This window comes from Nanorana parkeri, unplaced genomic scaffold, assembly GCF_000935625.1.
Source record: "Nanorana parkeri isolate BGI_ZX_2015 unplaced genomic scaffold, ASM93562v1 scaffold1155, whole genome shotgun sequence".
NCBI lineage: Eukaryota > Metazoa > Chordata > Amphibia > Anura > Dicroglossidae > Nanorana > Nanorana parkeri.
The window spans coordinates 152,297-177,698 of NW_017307423.1; the positions used below are offsets into that span (position 1 = coordinate 152,297).

Below are 25,402 nucleotides of genomic sequence, written 5' to 3' on the forward strand. Positions count from 1 at the left end.
AATCCTTATTTTACATAACATACACAAATAAAAGGAAATAATAACATACACAAATAAAAGGAGTGCTATGTTTTACATTTAACACAATTCAAAGTGTAAAAAACAAAAATATGACAAAAGAAATCTAAAGTCTACCAATCCATAAACTACCAATGATTTGATTAACTTATTTTGAAGCCATTGCATTAAGTGCATTATTATTTTAAGAAAGCATAGTGTAATGATTTGGGTGACAAGTAACAATTGGAAGACATTGTGTTGAAATTCAGAAACAATATATATTTATATATATATTATAATGTATATTTGAGTGAAAAATAATTATAAATTCTACCAAATGCACTGTATACAACATTTAAAATATGTAAGTCATTATTTTAAAACATCACATGGTGACCATATTTTATCTTGCAATATAACAAACTATTACAAAGGACAAGAATGAATTAACATTTTTATCGTTTGGCTTTTGATATGAACAATACAGGCACTCTTCTGAGAGCTGGCAATACAATATGGCTATATGCAGCTGCTATTGTCCACTGTAGTTTCCCAAGTCCATGAAATGGTTGCTTTGCGCTCTAAAATACTAAGGACTTAAGTCAAGGTATATTGGAGAATGTTCACCTTCCTAGATTGATTTTATGCCATTTGCCTCAAAAAAAAAAAATTCTTGCATTTATAATGTAGGAAATGTTTAGTCACAAAATGGTGGAGTAAGGAATGGGGGTTCAACCAGAAACATATGACAAATGTCTATGGAGTCTGCTGGTCAGGCCAATCCTTTTAGGAAAAAAAAGAGCTTTGATGCAGGCAAACACAAATCCCACAGAATGTTATGGCAGATGTTTGTAAATATCACAAACCGCAACATGGCAGAAAAGCAAGCAAAACAACAGTTGAAAAGGGTCAACACATGACAGAACATGATCGTTTGCCAATTTATCAATGTTTTATAACTTTTCAGAGGTATAACTATACTTTTTTGATCTAGACATTCCATGTGTGCTCTTCGCAGCGCTAAGGATTACAAAAGATTGTGCCGTTGAAGGTTTCATTTCTCTTTGCAGTTTAAAGGAGCACCAATAGCTGCAGATATCTTGAAATCAGAATCTAGGATAGGTATGACGTTATTGGGCAAATATACCCAACAGAAGTTAATGGCCCCATTTTTTTCCATGAAACAGTTGTTCCTTATAAGCTTCTCTGGCTATTGGTATGCAACTCTGTTTTTTGCATTTCTTATTGCTTCCATCTTTTATACTGGCCTCCTTCCTGTTCATTTTATAATTATATTTTGCTCTTACACTTACAGTATTTACAATATGCATTATTCACAAACCAACTACAAGGAATATTTAGTACATAGGAAAAAAAAGTAACGCAACACCAGTAGCTGAAATGTATCCTTCAATATATGCTACATGTTGCATACTGGGACTTACAAAGAAGCCACATTGAAGGTCCAGAACACAAAAATGCAGAAATGGCTGCCTGTTATAAATTCGATATGTCTTCAGGAAAATGATGCATTGTCCTTCTAGGTGAGTTTTATGTCATGCAAAGTTCATTTCAAACAAGTCTAATCATAACCATTCAAATTGTATCTGAAGATGACTTGTGGTGATGAGGATGATGCTGTTTCATGCGAGGCCCTGTAAGGAAAAACAGTAAAAACAGTAAATGTGAATTCTTGCACACATCGCTAAACAAAAAGGTGGTATATTAATATTACAGTGATGTAAAACATTTTGCACATGATTTATCAAACTGCCAAAGCACTTAGGGTATGCTAACATTAACTCTAAAAAAAAAGCAAAATATTACTTAACTGAATACAACTTTTGAAAATCCTAAATGATTCATATTACACCTATATTCAGCTATGTGCTTTACCAATGTGCTCTGTGCTCTGCTAGCTTTGGGACTCTGAAACCAGCAGAGCACAATAAAAATGAATGGAGATGTAACAAAAAAAAACAAAGAGAGAGAGGAGAGCCTGGTCATATGACCTGTCAAAGTTGCATGAGTTGCTCTCCTAATTATGAAGTAATCAGAGATAACTCTATGGAGCTGCATGGGCTACACACCAAGGCCTGATTTTTATGAATGGGTGGGCTGTGCTGTGTGTAGCAAAGCACAGTATAATGAAGAGCAGAAACATATATTCAATCTCTTTCATAAATGAACCCCTTACAGGATATTTAATTAACATGTACTAATACTGCAGTAACTAGGACAATATAAAGGTTTGGAAGACAAATGTTTAATCCCAAAAACTGTGCAATGGATATGATACATGAGCTGAGGATTAAAGTCAACTTTACGGATACAATAGGATTCTTTATGGCAAGGGCAGTTAACCTGTGAAATGCTCTATCACCAGTGACAGTAATGGCAAAAACATTGGGGTCTATTCACTAAGCTGCCGAAGGATCTAGCCGTAGCTTCGGATGATCCTTCGGCTAGCGTCGGCCCCAGGACCCCTTCGGTTCAATAGAACCGAAGGGCTGCTGTACGGGCTATTCACTATAGCTCATACAGCTCCCGAAGCCGGCCGAGCAGCTCAGTTGAGCCGAAGGCATATGCTTCGGCACGACTGAGCCGAGGTGAAAGCCGAAGCTGGCCGAACGGCCAGCCATTGGCCGGCTGACAGCCTGTCACCTACTGCTGGGCGGAGCCAGCCGTCATCTTTTACGCCACTTGCACAGATAGATCAGCGTCCCTGGTTACCAGGTAACTAGGGGCATTGATCTCCAAACAGCCCAACACTCCCGGGTGCTCCCGCTATCAGATAGCGACTCCCACCCGCCCTGGAGAGAAACACTTTCTCCCAGAAAGGTTTACTCTGCTCATTCGAGCAGAGTAAACCTTTCCCTGCTCTGTTTTTTTTCTCTTCCAACATCAAGCCGTTGGCTGCCGTCAGAATAAAAAAAAAGAAAAAAAATCACAATAGGAATGCATAGCTACATTACTATTGGCTATTGCACCCGCCCACTGCTGCTGTCAATCAGGGGGGACCTGAAGTTCTCCATCAGGTCCCCTCTAGTGATTGACAGCAGCAGAGGGCGGGTTCAATAGCTAGTTTGCTATTGGCTATTGCAAAGTGAAATAGCCAATTGGAATCTAGCTATGCATTTCTATGGTGATTTTCTTTTTATTCTGGGGGCAGCAAAACCGGCTGAGTCGAACTCCTTCTGCACTTTGGGTCGCCCGAAGCCACCCGATGTACAGCTGATTTCACCCGATGTACGGCTGGAATCAGCTGTACCAGCCTGAAGTGAATAGCCGAACAGAGCTCACTTCGCTTTGGGTCGGTTAGTCACTCAGCTGCCTACGGCAGCTTAGTGAATAGACCCTTATTAATGCAATTATAAAATGTGTGGAATTATTATCGTTTATTAGCCACGTGTATAATTACTAAACTATAGTTTGGACATATTATGATTCAGGGAACTGATCCTATTCCTTGTGGGGTCAGAAGTTTTTTTTTCTTATGAAGGTAAAATTAATGGGTAATACTTGTCTGTAAAATAGAATATATTCTATAGCAGTGGTAGAATAATATAGTTGTATGTCAGATATACAGTGAAAGAGGTATCGTTTTTAGCTAAACAAAATAAATACATACAAGTAAGCCATTTTAGCTGCTAAAGAATTTCTGTCTAACCATTCCTGAGATTTACACAGCCCTCACACACACACCACAGCTAGGTGTATTCACTTACTGTGGAACACAGTGTTGTCCTCTCTCTACCCCAGCCTGTGAATTGTACTATTACCATACTGGTGAGGTCCTCAGTCTGTTCCTGACAACATATTTGCATGCAGCACACCTGATTGGCTCACAGTCCTGCCCCTCTCCCTCCCGGGGGATAAGTGCTGATTTACATGGAGTTACAAAAAGCTCATACAAAGTAAAATTCAAGCACTTACACTAGAGAAATAAATAAGTTTAGTGATCTATGAATCACTAATATATCTACTTGGAGTTTGTAAAGCTACCCATATAATTGATCTCACAATAGTAGAAAACAAACAAGGTACTGCAAAGGAAGGAAAGATTAAAGGTGGCTCTTAGTATCAATCATTCCTGCTTGGTTGCACAGTGCACTCCTTACCCTGCAAAGAATGTAAACTGAGGGAAGAATGTAACAACAAACACAGTTTTGGTCTTAATTGCCAATTACAGCACTGTTTTTATGCAGCTGTGCATGATAATGGTACATCCATTCCCTGCTTACCAAACTGTTTGCGTTCTTTGACTATTTAGTGTTTTAACATTCCAAAAGGACTGAAATGTTTGTGAATTTCCTCTAGAAAACACAAAAAATGTAAAAGTGTGCCTTATTCAGAATTTGTAGGAATATAGACAAGACTTCACTTGTGTATAGCATGTAAAAACATGCAAAAAAACATGTAACAGTTCAGTGGATTAAATGAATCATATAGCTACACACTGCTGCCAAATTGAATCATGGCACAGTAAAATACAAATGTTATCAATGTCGAGACTGTCATCATAAAAGTGCAGAATAAGGATGAGTGTGCCAAATTCTTGTCATCCCCTTAATCATAAACATATAGGCATTTAGGTAGAAGCCCATATACACACACAGATGTAGAGCTGATGTAGAGAACCACAGTGAAACATTATAGCTGATAAGAGGAACCCCAGGCTGAAACAACACACGTAGCAAAATATCAGTCAAAGATGTAGTTACAATCTGAATTTTAATGAACATAATTTCATATAATTTCACCAAGAATTTGTTCCCAGAAGGATATAATACATGGAGTGTTATACACAAAGCTTTCAAACTGATTTACATAAATTCTTTAAAACAAAACCATTCTCCTTTTGAACAAGTTTACAGTGTAATGTCTCCATCACAGTCAATTTTTGGTGTCCAGCATTTAAACTAAAGCTGGGTATACATGGTTAGAATTTCGTACAGACGTTCATAACAGAAATTGACAGAACATTTGATAATGGCATTAGAGACTAAAGGACTGTTCAAAATTTTATTTGATTTTAACATCTGATTTAGGAATAAATGGATTTTCTTGAATGAAACCACATTAACTGCTAGAATTTCATCATTAAAATCCAATTGATTTTGGCCTCTACAGTTGAAATTGATTGCCATTTTAACCCTATTAACTATTAATAAATCTAATGACTGTCCTGAAAAATATTTGTATTCAATATTCTAATAGTGTATACCCACTGTTTTGTTGTTTGGAAGTGACTGGTGCACCTGAAGAACATGGAGATACTAAAGGATTTGAGGATGGTCACATCACAAATTGTGTGAATATTTACTTCAATGATGCAAGCATGAAATATGTACACAAGAATTTAATTTTTACCTGATTGGATAACTGAAGCGAATCTGCAAACATTTTATTGTGTGAACATTTGCAAAACCTTTAGTAAATCAGCTTAGTGTGCTCCAAGTGCATCAACTCTGGATAGATGGAAGACTAAGGGGGTTATTCACTTAACTGCCAAAGGCAGACGAGTGAATAACTGAGCCAAAGTGAACAGAGCCGATAGACGCTCGACTATTCACTCCGGCTCAGTATGTTCGGCTGTGCCGAAGTGCAACGGGACTTTGACTCATCAGATCCAACATCTGCATCTTGCATCCAACACCTTTCTCCATCCTTTGGCTGTAACTTTGGCTCAGTCGAGCCGAAGCATATGCCTTCGGCTCGGCTGCCTTTTGGCTGCGGTACGGCTATTGTGAATAGCCTTGTACAGCAGCCCTTCAGTTTGACTGAACCGAAGGGCTCAGGCAGCCAAAGGATCAGCGGAAGCTACGGCTGGATCCTTTGGCTCCATAGTGAATAACCCTCTAAGACTGACTAAAGACATTGAGAAATTGTTTACTTAGCAAGGTTTATGTTCTCTACTATGTTTACATGAATCAACCAATTGTGCTGGGAAAAAAGTTTTTTTTTCTTTTCTTTTTTTGCCACATGATTGATTCAAAGAGCCACAAGTAAAGGTTATTTGTTATCATTCACTTTTCAAAGTAAACATGTAATACACATTTTTGTTATAATTATAATACACAATTATAATACAATGCAGTGCACCAAATGTGTGAATCCAGCCTCATTTAGGCTGGATTCACACATTTGGTGCACTGCAGTGCCATTCATTCTAACATTCCTTATGAATAGCACTCCAATGCACCTGCATAGCAGTTCACCACAGAATAACACACTACCATGCATTGTGGTGCACTGTATTGCTAAACATTGTGTATGCACCTTTTTTTGTGCATATGGAAGCCCATTCAAATGAATGTGTTGTCTTAATGCAAAACACATTGACATGCGTCTTAATGGTGAATTAGTGAATTAATCCCATTGCCTTTGGTCATAATTGAACTCAGGACCATAATGCAAGACCATGGTGCAATATATGAAGCCATGTATTGATGAAAGTTAAAGTTTAGCTTTTACATATTTGTGATTTCAATTGAACCAGCCAAAGATGAGAAGTTTTCTGGCTTCTTGCTAATTGTTATTTGTCATGTTTCACTCTCCCTGTTTAATATGTTACAAAATAAATTACATTACCAATTATATTTATAAATAAAAAACATAACATTTGACATCAGAGTTCACCTACTATGAGGTAACGATGGAAGTACATCTGGTGTTCGGAAGGATTTTATTGTTGCTGGACCCTCTCCCCCTGTTGTTAATACTTGGACTTCTAATCGGTAGAGCATTGAAGGTCTAAGATTATGAACGGTCAAAACATAATGGTCCTGTAGGGGACAGACAGTTTATGTTAGAGAACTCAGTGCTTAAAATTAAAGCAGAACACACCCATTTCTGTCCCATCTGCTTCTGCCTCTGGTGCTTGGTGGAACACTGTGCTGCTCTTCCATTTTCTCCCTCTTCCCCTCTTCACTGTGTGCCTCCTAATATTCATTGAAGCAGGCCCACTTCCTGTTTGCAGATGCCCATTCTCCCATAACTGTCTTAAACATGCCCTCTGGGCTTCAGGGGATGTCAGTTATTACTGATGTGTTCTATGTGGTGCATATAACTTCCAAAGAGACTGTTTTATCAGGATAAAAAAAGTTACTGCAGACGTACCCTTCTGCACACTGAATCCTTGGACTCAGGAACTGCAGCAATACGTTAATGTGCTCTCTTTGTAAGAATACCGTGTTTTTTCTCAGTGAGTACAACTGACTTATCGTATTTGGTGAAAAGTCCAAGAAGTGTCTTTAAATGCAACTGTTTAGCAACAATTTTCTCTTTAGCTTATCAGTAAAATTACTTATTGCAATATTTAAGTATGCTGCATTTTTTTTACTTACACAGGTAAACAGTAAGGAATATGGAAGGGGAACTCAGACATGCTTATGCTGTACAGTGTGAACTGGACTGCAAACATACTGGGGGGAATTAATCAAAACCGGAGCAGCCAGGATCTGGGGTAGTTGCCCATGACAACTACCTTCAGTTTGCTCAGTTGAGATTTTAAAATGAGAGATAGAAGCTGATTAGTTGCAATTAAAATCTGCTCCAGTTTTGATAACCCCCCACCCCACCCACTGTATTTAACACACATCATCTGGTTTACTTTCTTTTACTGTACACATTTAAGTTAAAGTTGTGTGTATTAGCTTATGATGACTGCTAAATGGTAATCATTGTTATGATGGGTGATAGTGCATTAATATGCCGGATTCATATGACTCCTCCAACAGACCAGTGTGGAGCAAGATGAAGAGACCAAGGATCCTCATGTGACAACTCTTTTGCTCTTCATTTTAAGGTATACGATTTAAGATAAATGTTCATATATAGGAAAATTGCACAGCATTCAGACGGTAGGTGTTTACAAAGTTATTTTTAAATCATGTACACAGAGTCCTGGATTACAATTAGCCATACACATGTGTATACGGGAAAACAGTTGCACACAGAAAAGTGATGCATCTTACCGCCGGTAATATCTGAGACTGGGAAATTATACTGTTCGGTAAACTGTTTTGTCGGCTCTCTGTTGTGACTTCTGCCCATGTAACTTGGAATCCTGTCATAGGTTGGTGAAGATTTGCTTTGGAAAGTTTCCATGAAAAATGTCCAGTAATGTTTCCCTCCTCTACATTAAATGAAGCTGATAGATTCTCAGGTTTAGCCAACACTTTAGAGACAACTTGTCCTGTACAAGATAAAAAGTCCAAGAAGTGCCTCTGAATTTAAGTGTTAAGCAAGACCTTTCACTTTACAGTGTCAGTAAAATTATGTTTTATAATATTCAAGAAGCAAGACAAATTATTCTCTGATTCCTCATGTGAAATGCAAGAACTTTTCAGGAAATGTAAAGCAGTTGTAGCATTAGAATAATTATGTGCTGCAATCCCTCTAGTAGTAATTACAGTGTCATACACAAACAGCACAATTGTTCTATAAATATTGTTTTGTTGGTTTTGCTATTACATTGTTATTGTTTTATTTACCTGTGGATTAAATGCACAATACCCTTAGTCCAAGCCAACAACATTATGTCACTGCATGGAATAAATGAAAATGAGAGATTGGTAGATTTTGTCAAAAACCACTCCGCTTATCCACACCAGTACAACAGTCAAGTTAGTCGCCTATATGTCTTGAATGTGAGGGGGGCCCAGTGGACCTTCTCCTCTCTGAAGCATTTTCTGAGGTCCAAAACAGTAACACATGCCTACAATGTATTCAATTATGAATCAAAAAGCAACAAGCACACTCTTGAAGTTGAACTCCAGCTATAAAGATTTACATATACTTCCACTGGTGCAGCTCGGCAAAATGTAAGTATACATCATTTATGCCTGCTAGGGCCACAGAGATCCTGTAAAACACAGCTACTATTGTGTTTTACAGCAATCTTCCAGGTCCTGTAGTGCCACTGTGCTGAGCTACTTCCCCTCCGCTGTTAAAACACAGAGTGTCGCTCAAACTACACAGTAGCCATTCAGCAAACGTGTAGTATTTTTATCAATTCATACTAGGTATTCTTTGATTGGGGGGGGAGGGGTTGATGTCACAGCCACACACAGAGTTTTCAGCACCTCCATTGGGGAATTTTAATTAGCTGTAGTGCCACTGTGCTGAGCTACTTCCCCTCCGCAGTTAAAACACAGAGTGTCGCTCAATCTACACAGTAGCCATTTAGCAAACGTGTAGTATTTTTATCAATTCATACTAGGTATTCTTTGATTGGGGGGGGAGGGGTTGATGTCACAGCCACACACAGAGTTTTCAGCACCTCCATTGGGGAATTTTAATTAGCTTGATAATATTTACTTTTGCGAGAGCTACCTCTTTAATTTATGTACCGATAAATTGCTTTGTTTTTACCACACTATGCCAGTAAGCTCTTTATTTTGCTCTTTCTGAAGTTGGTAGCCACATGTTGTGTTACCACCTTGGAGGGCCATTTTAACCTCTCGTGCACTGACCTCGCTATTCAATGGTCAGTTTTACACTAGGATTAAACGCACAACTCTTTATTAGTGGGAAAATGCTGACCCATTTTCTACTGTGTGCCAGTATGTGATTATTTAATTAATGACTTCAAAAAATGGGTGTCTAAGATAATTACTAATACATTCATTTTGAATAAACTACCACAGTTTATTTTAAACTTGACACTATTTTACTTCACTTGCATTTCTTACTAGCTAAAGTTAAATCTGACATGTTTATGTGTTATGTAAACACATATTTGGACAGAATAATTTAAAAAAAAAAGATCAGTCTCATTCATTTATTTGCATGGTTTTGCCAATTTGCAATAATGAAATAAATTGTTTTGTAAAACGTAAAAACATAATAACACATTAACTTGTTTATCTTATCAAATTGTATTTTGTATTCAAGGGCAGATCTGCTGACCTAGTTTGTATGCAGTCTAAATACATTCAGTATGCTAATTTGAAGAAACCATGGAGGTACTTAATAAATAATGCATATAGAGACTGAGTTTATTTCAACTATGCATGAATATATAAACATCTACAGATGAAGATTTATAGTCTACACAGAGTTTAAAACAGGAGCAGTACACCATAACAACATTTTATGTTTATTAGAAACCCTAGTGTCTAATTTGGACACATGTAACTTTTGTCTACACCTTGACCCATGAACTTATGATAAAGGGAATGACCATTTTCTGCCAGTTTGCACAGCTTATAGATAAACCTCTTCTACCTCTTTTTCACCTTATTATGACAGTCTACACGCACAGTTATACCTAACCATGGTTCTTTCCCAAAAATAAGCTATATATCAATATATCCATTTATGGCTTTACTCAGTAAGCTATAGCAAATATGTATGCAATGTGAAATGTATATAGATTCTCCAATATGAAAATTTTTACATTTACCTTAAATCATGTTTATAACAATTTATACAAGGAGCAAATAGCGGATGTTAGCCTGACCCTTGGATGCAGCTGCATACTACCAGCTAAGTACAAGGTTCCCGCCACAATTATAAAGGCATATACGTTTCAAGAACATGTTAATGTTAGAGTTGTAGGACTGGGTTGTTCTTTTATGTATCCTTAGAAGGGTTTTGTTAAGTCCCAAAGTATTTTTTATTAAACATCACATTCCGTTAAACCCAACACTTTTCAGGGTTTCAAAGGGTCTACTTCCACCTTAAAGGGTTCACTTTGGCAAATGCTGCAGAAGGTAAACATACACTACACTGATATGTGTAGCATAATCCTGCAAGATATTTCAGTAGTTAAGCTGCCAAGCTAGGCCTTAAAACTCTTGGGGCATGTCTAAAAATAATTAAGGATGCACTAATTGCAATTCAACAAGCAGCATTTGCTCTAGCTATAAATATGTCCCACATTCATCAGGTGAAAAACAAAAATTTCCAGTGATTGGACAGTTATCTTTTAATTATATCTTTAAAAAAATTAAAATGTAAAATTCCCCCTTTCCAACACTATAAGCCTTTGACATGCAAAGAGAGGGTGCCAGCAAGAAGAGGCTTATATGTGCTTAATCAATTTCTTGCCTGTAGCAGCATTTCCTCAGGAACCAGGGTGTCAGTACACACCACCATCACATTGGCAGCTTTATCACAGAGAAACTGGTGCTCACACAAGTTTTGGGATAAAAAGTCTAGGAAGTCATTTTAAAACTAGGTCACTTGAAAGTAGCATGCAAGAATATTAGAGATACACTGGCCAACAGAATCCCTATAAATAAAAGTATATATTATTTAAATGTGTTCTATAATTTTTCCTGTGTTTAATTTGCATTTCTGAGATTATTGTGTAGCATCAAATGTTTTGAAGACTTTTCCAATTTTTTTTTTTTACAATAAGTTAACTCTTCTTGGATTAGACTGGTGACTAAGTGCAGATACTCCAACAATGAAAGCTTGTACCAATGTCTGGCAAGACTTCACAAACATTTCAATGAATTACAGTAAACTTCAATGCTAAATCTTTGTAAAAGCAACAGAGTATGAAAGACTGCTAACTGAACTTCAACACCTCACTCTACACAAAGAAAGCCTCTATTTGTTCTAAGTCTTTAAGTTTTAAAACATCAATTGGAAATGTTTTGCAATATAAGTAACTTGGTTGACCCAAAAAGCTCTACCTTGAAGAGTTTACATTCCATTATGATACACGGGAATCTATTCCAAGTACATCAAAGTTACATGAGTTTATTTTGTATTACAAAAATCAACTTTGGATACGGCCAGGTGTTTTTTTTCATAGACATTGAAATGCAATTACTATCAGACAAAAATGCATATGCTTTAAATGTCCTCTGTTAACCTTAGCTTACAATATCAACACCAAATATATATTATATATAAAGCATATCCAATTTTATGAAACAGACTTTTAACTGTGCACACAATCATATAATTCTCAATACTAACAAAGAAGCTAGACTATCCTTATAGTAAGCAAAATAGACTGTCTTTGGTGTTGCATCTTTAAGTGTACCTGTGTTTTGCTAATTAACAAAACAACAGGATTGCTTGTTAGTTTGTCTCTTCTTCCTCGTATAGTTAGATTTCCTATGCTAACACATCATAGGGGTCTATTCACATAGCTGCCGAGGGCAGCCGAGTGAATGACAGATCAGAAGTGAAGTGAGCCGAACACTGTTCGGCTATTCACTTCAGGCTGGTACGGCTGATTTCAGCCGTATATCGGCTGAAATCAGCCGTACATCGGCTTGCTTCGTGTGGCTTCGGATCAGCCGAACATGCTCAGCATGTTCGGCTGACCCGAAGTGCAGAAGGAGTTCGACTCAGCCGATCCAACATCTGGATCGGCTGAGCCGAACCTCTGACAGGCTTCACACTGCTGTTTGGGCTATTCTGAAAGATCCCGAACAGCAGTGAGAGAATAGCCGAATGCCGCCGAGCGGCATTTGGCTCGGCTGTTCTGCTCGGTCCCTCAGAGGCACCGAGCAGAACAGAAAAAGAGTGAAGAAAGTAGAAAAAAGTACATAGAAAACGATTGTGCAGAGCTAGCAGTGACAGCTAGCTCCGCCCAATAGTTTCCTATTGTCCGGCGGCTCTGCTGCTGTAAAAAAAAAAAAAAGTTAAAAAAATTTAAAAACTCTCCCTGGCGCCCCGGGAGATTCAAACATCACACATATAATATCGATAAAATCATCAAGCAATAATAAACACTTACCAATAATAGTATACTGACAATAACTGATATACACAAGAATAAATATAAGTTGAAAAAACCTAAAACTTTGGGACCTTTATGAAGTATATTATCAGTACAACATGAAATAAACATGTTGCTTCGTCCTGCAAGAGCAATGCACAGATTCGCCTAAGGGCCCATTCACAGGAGCTGCTGCTCTACATCACACAGTAGCTGGTATGTAATGTGTGGCTCAGTGCTAATGTGCTGATCCCGTCACATCCCACTGTGTACTTTTTTTTAGAACTTTATTGAAATGTCACAAGTGACACAATGTCACAGCGTGTGAAGCAGTTGTACCGTGTTGCATCCCGCTGTGTTGAAAAAAAGTACTGTATGCAGCAGGAACATGCAGTACTTTTTTTCAGTGCACACCACCGTGTTTCACCACAATGTGGTGCTGTGAACGGAGTCAATCTGTGACATAGCAAGCTTGTCTTGCATTGGGGTTGCACTGGAAAAATGTCTAGCGCTGCCCCAACACATCTGATGTGAATTCACCCTAAAGGTGACTATACAGTACATGTAAGATTGATTTGGCCAAATTTTACAAAAGTTTTTTCTCAGTTTTCTAGCTTAAATTATGTTGTGCATCATTTAACCCAGAAGACTGAGAACATGTTAATATAGTGAAGAGGTACTGTGGGGGACAGTGCCAACGAGGAGGAGTACTTCAGCTGAGGTTGCATTTTTTGTTTCTATACAGGCAGGAGAACCAAAACTTTTTTTTATTAGTTTCATATTGTACCTTTTATTGTATATTGTACCTTTACCTATAGCGTTGTGCAGAACATGCCAACATTGTTTAAATGAATACAATCTAAATATACCTGTGTGGCTAGTTTTATACTTGTGGCGCTGAGTCAAAAGATAATTTGTGATACAACCTTTGCTTCACTTATGAGATGTAACTGATGAACTGAAGAGCTTCATTTTTGTGCACATAAAACAGCTAATGAGCTTACTGAATATAGCAGGTCAAAGACTGATGATACACAAGGTGCAATAACCCTTACCAACAAACCAAATTTCAGTCACTCAGTCAGTCAGTCCAATCAGAAAAGGATGAATTCTGATAGGATTTTATCGGTTGGTGCCCTTTGCTCTTTGCCTTAGTAAATTAGTCCAGAATTGATTTATTCCAGTGTATAGTTCATATCCAGCAAAAATCTATTCCAAATGATCCTTTCACTGCTAGAACATACAGAGCCAGAACTATAGGAAAATAAGCATTTTAAAATACTATCAGTAGTAAAATCTGGAAGTGTCCTGCGAAAACTCAGACATGCCGCACTAAATGGGCGCCTGCGATTATTTAGATTTATGACGTACAAGCTGAACCCTGGTTAATCACACACCTGAGATATAACATGGAGAGAGCACAAAAACAACTTTAGAACACCAATCACATACTATTCATTAATCTAACTGCTAATTAAACATAATGACTTGTAAGCCAAAGACAGCAGCTTGCCAACATGCAAAATGTAAATTATATAAGCTGGCTTGGTCCAGAATACATGGCCAAGATCATTCTTACCTCCATTGGTTGGACAGTTAATGTGTTTGTGGTTTTTGCCTTTCAGCGCTGAACAGGGAGGAGTTGTGAAGAAAATACTTTCAGCCTTTAGATGGCCTTTAGATCTGGCTGGCTGCACTGTAACTTTGTATTTGCAGGAAAACATTAATGCTGGTAGTATTATGTGGTGGTCCTGTATAAAAAAAAAAGGTAGGGATAGTAAAAAGGTACCAGATGAAAATACTGATAATAAACTGCATGTTATGAACTTTCCCTAAACAATATTTTATTTACCGGCAATGTGTCTTTGAACTTGCAAGCACATTTGGCTTCTTCATTAAGAGTCAACTACCTATAACAGCCACTTCCCTCCTTGCACATCATAGCCCTCACCTCTCCTGGGAATGTCTAATTACTGTCTATGCTGGCCCAACTCCTCTGCCCTTTCTTTCACCTCCTACATAAAGTTGTATGTAGCTACGAGAAATACTAGAGTATCACTAATTGAAAGCTCTGAGTCTGCTGGGGCTGATAACCGTCACATCAATGATGGTTTTGTCCAGCAGCAGTCTCAGAGCTTTAGGATGTTTACACAAGAGAGGCTTTGCAGGTTAATAACACATACAATAAATAAAATGCACACATAACCTTATGGCAAGACAGTTTTTGAAATGAATGGTCAGATTACAGAGTCTTTTTAAATCAGAGACTGTAGCTGAGCACAACACTATTCAATGAATAAGGCAAACTAAGTAAAAATACTTCTAATTTATTAGGCTACATTTAACTAAATCAATACTCTGAAATCAAGATCTGCTCCAGATTAGGAAGAATTGCAGAATATAATTTGTTCTGCTCTTTTTTTTTTGTTTGTTATATAAAGTGTGTCCTGGTGGCTGACAATTACCAGCTGGGCATGCCACATGCTCCAGGTAGCTATACTGGAGCATCTGGTGTATACTATCGATTTCAGTGTGCTAAACGATTTCTCTATCCATCAGTGTGGATGGAGGAATCTCCACCTGCTAGCTATTGTATTGAGACAGCTGGCACCCTCAGCGGTTTTATCATCTGAACAGTGACTTCATCTGATTGGATTTGTCTGACAATTGTACACTTTTCAGAAGACTTTTGTCGAGCTATTGACCAGTTATAGGGTGACAAAACTCTGACCCTACCCTCCAATTGTTCTCTTGCATTGTTACCATGTCACACGGGCTGATGATAGGGACAACAAGTGGGCACTTCAACACAGGCATGTTCCACCACCCACCCTGAGAAATGCCATATAGCTACACCAGGAGTTAGCAGTGTTAATACGAAAAGGATGAAAAGCTTGTGAAAACAATACATTTTTTTTACATTTGTTAATGATACATGCTTTAGAAAAATAAAAGTCATTCAGCTAAGGTTTACATCTACTTAAAAGAATAAAGTGAAGTTGCTTTTACTTCAATCATTGAGTCATGTTCACAGAAAAATGTGTTTTTGTTTTTCTCTTTTAATCCTCCTGCACATGATTGGATGTTTGTAATAAAAACCGCTACACTTTATTAAATAATTTAATTGAACATCCACTTTGCTAACATTCAGTACTGATTTAGTATATTATCCCTACTGCAGCGGTGCTATGCCAGTGAAAGGTGGACATCAAGTTGGCCTTGTACACAGGCAAGCTAAATGTACACAAGTTGCCACTGTTCATATAAACTACACATCAATAATTTGATCAAGGAAGGGGTGCTTAAATGTAGATGTAATGTAGTGGATGTTGCCGTCTGCATTCTATAAGAGCACTCCTGTGTTTTATGCAGAAATCAATGGAAATCCTTGCAGCTGGAATTCTGTCTATTGGATGGCATTTACAAACGCAAGTCTACTGCCCCTTTTGGATTTTTTTATGCATACACTCTTAGAAGCAGTTTTCTGAGGATATTAAAATTCCCTTTAATATATAATTACAAAATTTGCAGTAAGTTTTCGGTCTATTTTCAAGCAAGCCATACATGTTTATAAAACTCCACAATGGAGATGTTGTCATTACACTAATGTTAAGTATAGACCAAAGGGCCTAATAACCAAAGGGCCCTGGTGCAAGATTTTATCTTGGGCCCCCCTCCCAAGACGGGGGGGGGGGCGGGAGCGGATCACACTGCCCCCCCCCCAGCGGTCTCTAATGTTGCAGTAGCGTGCTGGACTTACCTGAGACCCTGCAGAGCATACCATAGATCCTGCATAGTCCACCTCCACCTGAGACTCTCTATGGTGGGCTCTGCAGGGTCCCAGGTGGGCTGGTCAGTTGTAACGGGCCGTTCCCGGGAAGGACAGGTGTTGCGTGTGATTGTACGCAGCAGCCTGTTCTTCTCTATGGGAGGATGCGGCCTACTTTGCCCTACGCTCACCCACCCTGCACGTCCATGAATGTGTCCATACTCGTACACAGACAGGTGTCCGAGCACGGACACCCGCATGGATGTGCAGTTCGGGTGTGCATACGGCCGCATCCTCCCATAGAGAACAGGCTGCTGCGTACAATCACACGCAACACCTGTGCTTCCCGGGAACGGCCCGTTACGACTGTGCATGCCGCATGGATCTATATGGGCTGACACTTAGCTGTGTGAATGAGGCCTTAGTGTTGCAGGGAAGCAAGGGTCTGAGGTGGGCTGTAAAGGATCTCTGGTTGGCTCTGCAGGGTCTCAGGCAGAGACTGCCAAAGACCCCCCACATCCCACCGTAGACCTTGCACAGCACTCCTGAGTCCCTGAAAACCCCACCATAGACCTTGCAAGAGACTCTCAAGTGGGCTGTGCAGGATCTATTATGGGCTGCACAAGGTCCCTTTCCCTGCACACATGCACACATGCTGCTCCTCTTACCTGCAGCTCCCCAGCCTGCTTCCAGGATATACCTCTTCGTCCGGCCGCTGAAGCTTCTTCCTCCAGCCACCCGCAGCCTCAGCTGGCCGGGACGCCTCTCTCACGGTCCCATCAGCAGTCTTCCTCCATGCTAGACCCGGCGGCACAATGGCTTCCTGAACCTGCCTGCAGACTCCGGCGGCCGGGCCGCGTCTCCCTCGGCCACGCCTCCCTCGGTCCCAGCCACGCCTCCTCTGTCACCTGGCAGCTCGCGGCCAGTCCCTACTAGAAGCCACACACCTCCTGTGACTCACCTCCCCTCACGGCGCCTGTTACTATGGACGCGGCCGGGAGGGGAGGTGAGTCACAGGACCCGCCCCTCACTGAGAAGCTTGTGGGCAGTGCGGGGCCCTGGTGTTCGAACATCGGGACCGTTCACTGCCCCATATTTCAGGACCAGACCCCACTGAGGCTATAGGGGTGCCCAGGACCGGACCCCTCTGGGCCCTCCCACAGCCTCAGGCCCCGGTGCCCTGGCACCGGCTGTATTCCGCCACTGTATAGACTGAATAATGACTGAGCTTGAAAAATGTTTTAATAGATTTCATGGTTGAGGCAAACAGCTGTGCTGTCCATATCAACTGATCCCTGAAATTGATTGCTTTAGGTAACAATTTTACTTTCACTTGCTGTAGTTGCTGTGCACTGATTAATAAGGTATGAGTCACCAAATGTTTGTACTTTTCTTATATATGGCCGGTTGCTCCCTACATCACCTTTATTATTGAAACAAAGCACTATAATCTCGATTTTTCTTGGGGCAACAAATGGCAATTAGCCAAACAGAACTCCCCTAAGGAGGTTTTATGTTTGTTACTATGATTTTTAGTAGGATTACTAAGATTTTGCTAAAGGTTTCAATCATCCCCAACCCTATGGGACTTTATTTTGCAAAACGAGCCACTCATAGTATACATAGTACTCCTAGTATGAGTAAACCCAACCACTAAAACCCCCATAAGCTTTACATGCTAATGTAATTTCAAAATTAATGTCATTGTTTTTAAATCTGCAGTGTTAATAACACCTGGTAATTTTGTCATTAAGCACTCCCTGCTAAATTATTACAATGGTTTGTCCCTGTCTTACAATAGTGCTGCTGAGTTGTCACCGCCACTACAAGTGGCTGTTACAGAGGCAGTATATTATCATTTTTTATGACACACAATGCTTAAGCAAACTAAATGTCATTCAGTTAGCGTTTATATCTACTTTAAGTCAGAATAGGAAGTTCCTGCTGTAGCAACAGCAGAAACAAAGGTTAAGATTACAAACATCTTTCTATCCATAGCTGGCTTAAATAACACTGAATTGATTACATTTATTCCAACATTTATTTAATTTTAAATGTAATTCAAAGTACCCCGACTACCATATCCTTGTTATGTGATTAAGAACCTGTTATGAAGTGGTTTCAGTATGTACAATTCTGGCACTTTGACTGGACTTGTATTGTTTGTGCAGTCTAAGTATTTACTTTGCATTAATATATCATACTATAGGGCTGTTTACACTGTGGGTGGCTACTAAAATGATCTCCAAAGGCTGGCAGCTTTAGCTGTGTGTTGTGAATCACTTGGACTGCACTGCATCAAAGTAACTTGTAACAGAATGCAAAATTCCCATGACGTGAAAAGAGCTGGTCTGTAGCACATTGTAAATGTAAATGTTCATCCAAGCAAAACAACTGGGGTATTAGAATAAGCATAAGAGGCCAGCTTAGAATACACTAGCAATGCCTCTACAATGCTATGTAAATAAGGGAGTGTTATTTATCACTATTTTCATATTTGGTAAGTTGTAAGACAGCATTTCTGTATACTCTAATGTTTCATGGCAGATCAATATAATAATAACCTTTGTAAACAGTGTTCATGACATAACTTATTGTGCACAGTATTTTTTGAGCCCCCCTATTTAAATAGTCTCTTATTCTAACTCTGTGGGTGGGCAGATAGATAGATAGATAGATAGATAGGTTGATAGTACAGCCATGAAGGTTAGGGTTAGAAGGGTTTAAAGGAACCAACAGAGCCAGAAAGCTAACGGACCTTCACTTCAGTGCAAATGGGAGAAGCATTCTGTATGTCTCAGTGCTGGTCAGGCAGTATATGGAAGAGGTGCTAGCTGCACAGCCCCACTTAGATGTTACAAACCAGGGTACTGTTATGGCATAATAAAGACTGCTTCCAGGTTTTAACCTGCACTGAAAGTGAGCAATGTTCAGGTCTATATGCATTTTCAGAAATTGGAAGATATTGTGTTTTATTAGCATGATGACAAACACTTGACAGAGCAGCAGCTGGCAGACCTCTTTAAAAGGTTGTCCTCAAAGTAGAAAAAAAAACAAAGAAGGAAGCACAGTGTAACCCTTTAAATTATAATAATTTAAGACAGGATGTTGAGATTTTTGTATAAGTTCAATCATGGCTAGCTCTCATTAAAGTTTTGCTTTGTTATCTATAGCAAACACTACTTATTACTTACTTGAGTTATTGCTTTCTCTGGTCCTTTGGTTTCATTATGTGTACACGATTCAGGATGCCATTGTACATGGTAAAGCCCCATAAGAGGATCTAAATAAAATAAGAAAAACAAATTGACACATGAAAAGGGTTTATTTTACATTTTTATGGAGTTTGACTTTTCCTGCTGGATTACAAAATATGCATTGGCTTTTTTTATTATTCTGTAGAAATTATGGAAGTGTTAGAACCTCATTTAAGTTTTTATGGCTGTTTGTTTTGTTACATTTACACTAGTTTCCTGTTTCACTAAAAGGGTGTTACAAGGACAGGGAGTGATAGGAAAGCAGATTTATTTAGTAGAGTAGGTAGGGGGTTAGAATATCTGTTAAGTTTTCATTGTTCTTTGTCTTTCTTTCCTGGTAACACTTTCTTATTTTTTTGCCCTAGTATCACAGGGACAGGAAGTTTCCACAGTGAGAACATAGGCAGCATTAAAAAAAACTTGACAGAAGTTATTACTTTAAACAACTGTATTGAAAACTTAATGTTTTGGATAAAGTTAATCTTTAAGTGGGATTAAAAACTTCCACTTGAGCCGGACTGGGTGTGTGAACTGAAGTCTGTGCTATTTTTGAGAGTGAAAACCCCCATTTATTTGTCAGCATCCAATGCTCACATGTGTTGTAGCTAAGTGAATTGTGGAAACCAACTCAGTTCATCACTCACACACTACAAGTTTTTTAGACACAGCTCCTTATGTGGAATTATGCTTTTTGTTGGCCACACACAATTACCAATGAAACATTGTTGATAAGAACACACAGATAAGAACACACAAAGCACAAACATATCACAAAAAGATCAATTTAGAGATCCCATAGTGGAAATGGGATTGGCATGGACATATGCTATTTATATGCTATTATTTTTGGATGTAATCCTCAAAGTAGTTGAAGAAAATATGAGCACAAACTTAGACTGAAAAGGGAAGTGATGGAGGAAACATAGAGAAATATAGAGAGATAACCCTGCTGGACAAGAATAGGAGCAGATGGCAACCATTTGTAGATTCACCGTGTTCCTTGAAAAAATGACTTTGCATGTGTGTGTGTAAAACCCCAAGTAAGCATATACCACACATAATATACTCCATCAACCACATTTCATAGTAAAAGGAGCCTACATGTACTAAAATTGGAAACAGACCAGACATATACAACTAATTAAAGAAACATATTCATAAATCCGTTAACCTGAGACTACACTGAAAATCTAATGCACTCATCACACATCTTATTAGTTGAAAAGAAATGTACAAAGGCAGGACATTTACTGCCAAGCTGTATATTTTAAATCAGCTTTAAATTAAATATTTAACAACTTGGTACTTTGATTTAAATTAATCCTGCAGTGTGTAAATCAATCACAGATATAAAAGTTTGACAATTGTTAGTAATGTAATACGGCTTTGAAGTGTTCACAGGTTTGGTCCATATGGGAATGTACCAGAGGTCTTGAGGCTTGACTGTCTTGTCTGCTAAGGAAATCTTTACAATGTAGTTATTCAGATAGCTAAAGTCTAGGTTTTCCTACTATATACACTTTTCAAAAGGAGATGCCTGATCACTATGACTTCAAGGTCAACACCCCAAAGTCATATCTCTGTTTTGGCAGGGCACACATTGCTTCAGTCCCCACCTGCTTCTTATAACTCTCTGTGAGCCCACAGAAAAAAAATTGGCTCTGTCATCACAGTTGTACTCATCTGACACGGCTTAAAGCCAAGTAATGGTGCTGTGCTATGTCTGCTAGAATCTCTGGTGACACCCTGGGATAAGGTTCATTAATGGTACATTCAAGGGCATGGGGAAAGAAGTTGCAAGAAAAAAATATTGAACTGGTGGTTTTCATGAGAAATTTTTTATTTGGAAATGTATGAAGTATATGTAAATCCTAAACCCAGTCAAACCTGTTTTTTTGATAGAGTAAGGAATGGCTATAACCCCTGTTATATTTGTATTGCCCTCTCTATTCCAGTTGGGAAGATTTTACCTCACTTTCTATCCTGGTCACCAAACAGGAAGTGAGATCACAGAAATAAAAAGCTTACAGAGGTCCTAAACCATCCTCAAACACCCTTAAAACATATATTCTTACTGACTGTGCAACAGAGAAATCGTATCACTTTCTGAGAACCTTGAGTGAGAATCTCCTCAGTTGGCAAAAAAAGCAGAAAAAAAAATGAAATGAGGTTCTAAGCCTTTCCCATTTTGTCAAAAACAAAAAAAAGGTTTAGTTGTAGTTGAGCTTTTAAATTCCCCTGCACACCACAGAATTAGGTATTCCATATTAACATAGCTTCATTGTATTTACTAAGCTAAAAGTACATTATCTACCATTGTTTTTATTATGGTAATAGATCACGTTCAGGTCCATTTAAGGATGAGGATGACCAGAGTCAGATAAATTAATTGACCATTGTTAGAATAAGTATCTTGTAACAATAATGTCTAGAGTTGGTAAATTAACAATTTATTTGTTACGTTTTAATTCCACTCAATTCCAGTATAGCACAAATACATTTAAGAGCTAGAACAAGCTTTCAAGCAACCTATGAAATGGTTTCACAGTCTACTTTGCATGGCAGTATCATGCCTAACAAAGTCTTATCTATCTGTCTCTTACATACTCTTTACATGAGCAAAACATGTTCCTGGTGACTTTTAGATGACCATAGGGTCATGTGACAATGTGTATTATACCTTTAAAAGTAAATTCCTGTCTGAGCAGTCTCAGATGCAAGTGGCCATTTTCCAACCGCTGGCCACATAGCAGTTCTTGGACAGAGAAGAACCTATTCAGATTTGCTGTAAATCACATGACCATCAAATAACTAGGACAGAAGGACCAGAAGGCAGAAGGCCACAGAAGTTGAAGGCTTCTTGGACAGATACTTAACCTAATGCCCAATTTGTACAATACAGATAAACCACAAATGGGCGTGAGATGAACCTAACCATCCTTGGATGTAAACTATATTTAAGCTTAGGTAGCTTAGAGCAACCTGGGCAGAATCTCTACATTCAATATTAGCATTTTGTGAGTTCTACTCGCATTTCCATAGCATGTTGTCATAAAACTTTTTTTAAACTTATAAATATAGTCACATGTATATATTTTATATATTATGTGGACAGATAAAGTTGATTCATACTAAAACATTCAGACTTTGTGCAGATGTTATGCCACCCTTTTTGCTCTGTTAGATATTTGCACTTGGGCTTTAACACCTGTACACTTTAAGAATTATGCTCCAATGCCTTGATATGACCATTGTCTTTAACCATTGCTTCTTGCTTTGCTTAATGGAACATAAAACATCTGCAGCCACAAAAACAAGCCAGCAACATACAAACTGAAGTATGGTTAAATGGGTTAAACAACTGCAAATCAACTGTATGAGCAAATTACTGCAGGTTCAATACTGCAATACCTAAAATTAAACTTTGCACGGAAGGCAATACAGCTAAAGAGAAAATGCAACCTGCAAAAGCGACGTTTAGGAGATATTATAATTCTATGTCTAAGGCTAGCTACTGATAAGAAAAATATGATTCACGTACTCTACAAGTACATGGTCATACATAACCAAAAAGCTGTTTCAATACATGGCTGCATAGCAGGATTTTATTCTGAACAGATAAATGTTATTTTTTTTTTACTATTCACCTTTTTAAATGTCAGTGCTGTTCAGGGAGATAGACAGAGGTATTTCAACAACATATGTATATGACTGCACTACAGGAAGCCTAGTCTAGTTTAATTCTTTACGAATGAGTAAAAGAAAATAGTAATAGATTGTATACAGGAATGTCTAGATAGAAAGAAATATGGAAAATAAATATGCAAAATGAATCCAGTCAAAGTGATGTTTAAAGAAAAATACTTTCCTATTAAATCTGAACACAACAGTTACCTATGAAATATTCCTGCTCAGAGGAGTCGATGTTAAAAAAATTAGAATACTCTAAATGGTAAATCTATGATTTCTAACCTTATTCATTTTGTGTCTTCCTATCTGGTACACGTTTTTCAAACAGTACACAAAACATTGGATTTGACTTTCAAAAGATTCATTTCGAAGACAGGATTTGCATTTTAAAAATACAGTCAATCGGTGTCATTATTTGCTTAGTAAATGATGATTACACTTGAACTTCAAAGTAACATATTAGAAATCATGCACATTTTAAGAATTAAAACTTGTCAATGTGAAATTCTTGTGTAGGTTAATTTGAATAGCCCATTAAAAGATAAAACCTTCAGTCCAGAGAGTCCATGACTGAACTGTGAAATGGAAAGCAACACAGTGTGAGCTCATCTCTCTGTCACTTTGTTGTATCATGCTATCAGAATGCTTCTTATCACCAGACGGACTGCTTGGCTCCTTGTACTGCTTCTTCTTACTTACACTGCATTAAAACATTTAATTATGGTGATTCTTAAAATCAAAATGTTTTTAAGCTATTTCAAATGCTGATTAACTCACTTACAATGGACGCTGTCCTTGATTTTTATGCATTTTAGCTTACTGAAGAATCATCTTGTTGCCTGAGTTCTGGCCTGATATCCTGTTTCCCTTGCAGGGTACTGAGGAGTCACCCTTGTGCGTGCTAGTAAGCTGTGTGTGTTCCCACAAACACAGCAAGGCAAGTCAGTCATTCTCCCCTTCCCTCCATCCCTCTTCCCTTCTCCAGGCTAGTAGATTTAGAGCTGCTGGAGAATGTGCTGTCCTTTGTGATTTTTTTACTGTATAGGAAGTACAGGGAAACAGAGCTAAAAGAGTCAGAGCCAGCTGTTCTGAAACGTTATCCAATCTAACATAAATGTTTTAGCTTTTCATAAGACACGCTAATCTTTCTAGTTGCTAATTGCAATGTCTTACAATCACTGTGGTCAGTACATGAAGGCACAATATTGCTACTTAGCACTACTTATGAAACCATATCATGTTGGTTTCAGGGGGTAAAATGTGATCTCTATCAAAGTCAATCAGACCTTATATGTGTAAGATGTCAAAACACCAAAAAAAGAAGGCATATTTATTTGATCCTTTGCAGGTTCAGTAAATGGACCTTGAGATCAGAAATCAGTAGATATCATACAAAGGAAAGTATTGGAGTTCTGTTATGAAAATGAATTGCATAGTGTGCAGTGAAATTACATTTTTTATTACAGTATTATTACATTATTTTGTAAACTTTTAAATAAGGTATGTTGGTACATGCACCATTCTGAGTGCAAAATGTAAGAACAACTCGTTATATTCCCCAGTCCAGTGATATCATGTATAGTGAAAAACTGAACAGTTGGAAGTGAAGAGAAAGGGAATATAAATCCTTTGGGTTGAAATGTTAAGGGGGGCGTGAAGAAATACATTATATGGCCACATTCTGGTGGACACCTGACTATCACACTCATATGAACTTGTTGGATATCTCATTCCAAAACCATAGGCATTTCAATTCGAGTTGGCCCCCAACTGCGGCCATAACAGCTTCCACTCTTCCGTGGAGGCTTTTTACAAGATTTTGGAGTGTGTCTGTGGGAATTTGTGCACATTAAGACCAAAATTAATTTGTAAGGTGAACTACTGATTTTGGATAAGAAGGACCAGATTCTCAACCGATGTTCAATAGGGTTGATGTTCAGGGCTCTATGCAGCAACTCAAGTTCAAAGTAAAAGCAATGAAGCGCCACGGACTGT

The 25,402-nt window shown here is 38.3% G+C and overlaps 1 protein-coding gene across 1 annotated transcript in view; it reads right to left on the bottom strand.

The window, feature by feature from the left end:
• Positions 1 to 1,170: 1,170 nt before the first annotated feature.
• The window catches only part of ANOS1 (anosmin 1), a 160,854-nt gene continuing 136,622 nt past the window's right edge, over positions 1,171 to 25,402 (bottom strand). The window contains exons 10-14 of the mRNA XM_018568217.1: positions 19,655 to 19,743; positions 14,271 to 14,442; positions 7,980 to 8,200; positions 6,647 to 6,788; positions 1,171 to 1,655 (exon numbers count right to left, since the gene is read on the bottom strand). Coding sequence (XP_018423719.1) covers positions 1,597 to 1,655; positions 6,647 to 6,788; positions 7,980 to 8,200; positions 14,271 to 14,442; positions 19,655 to 19,743 — 683 coding nt within the window. The 3' untranslated portion in view covers positions 1,171 to 1,596. The remainder of the gene's footprint in view (positions 1,656 to 6,646; positions 6,789 to 7,979; positions 8,201 to 14,270; positions 14,443 to 19,654; positions 19,744 to 25,402) is intronic.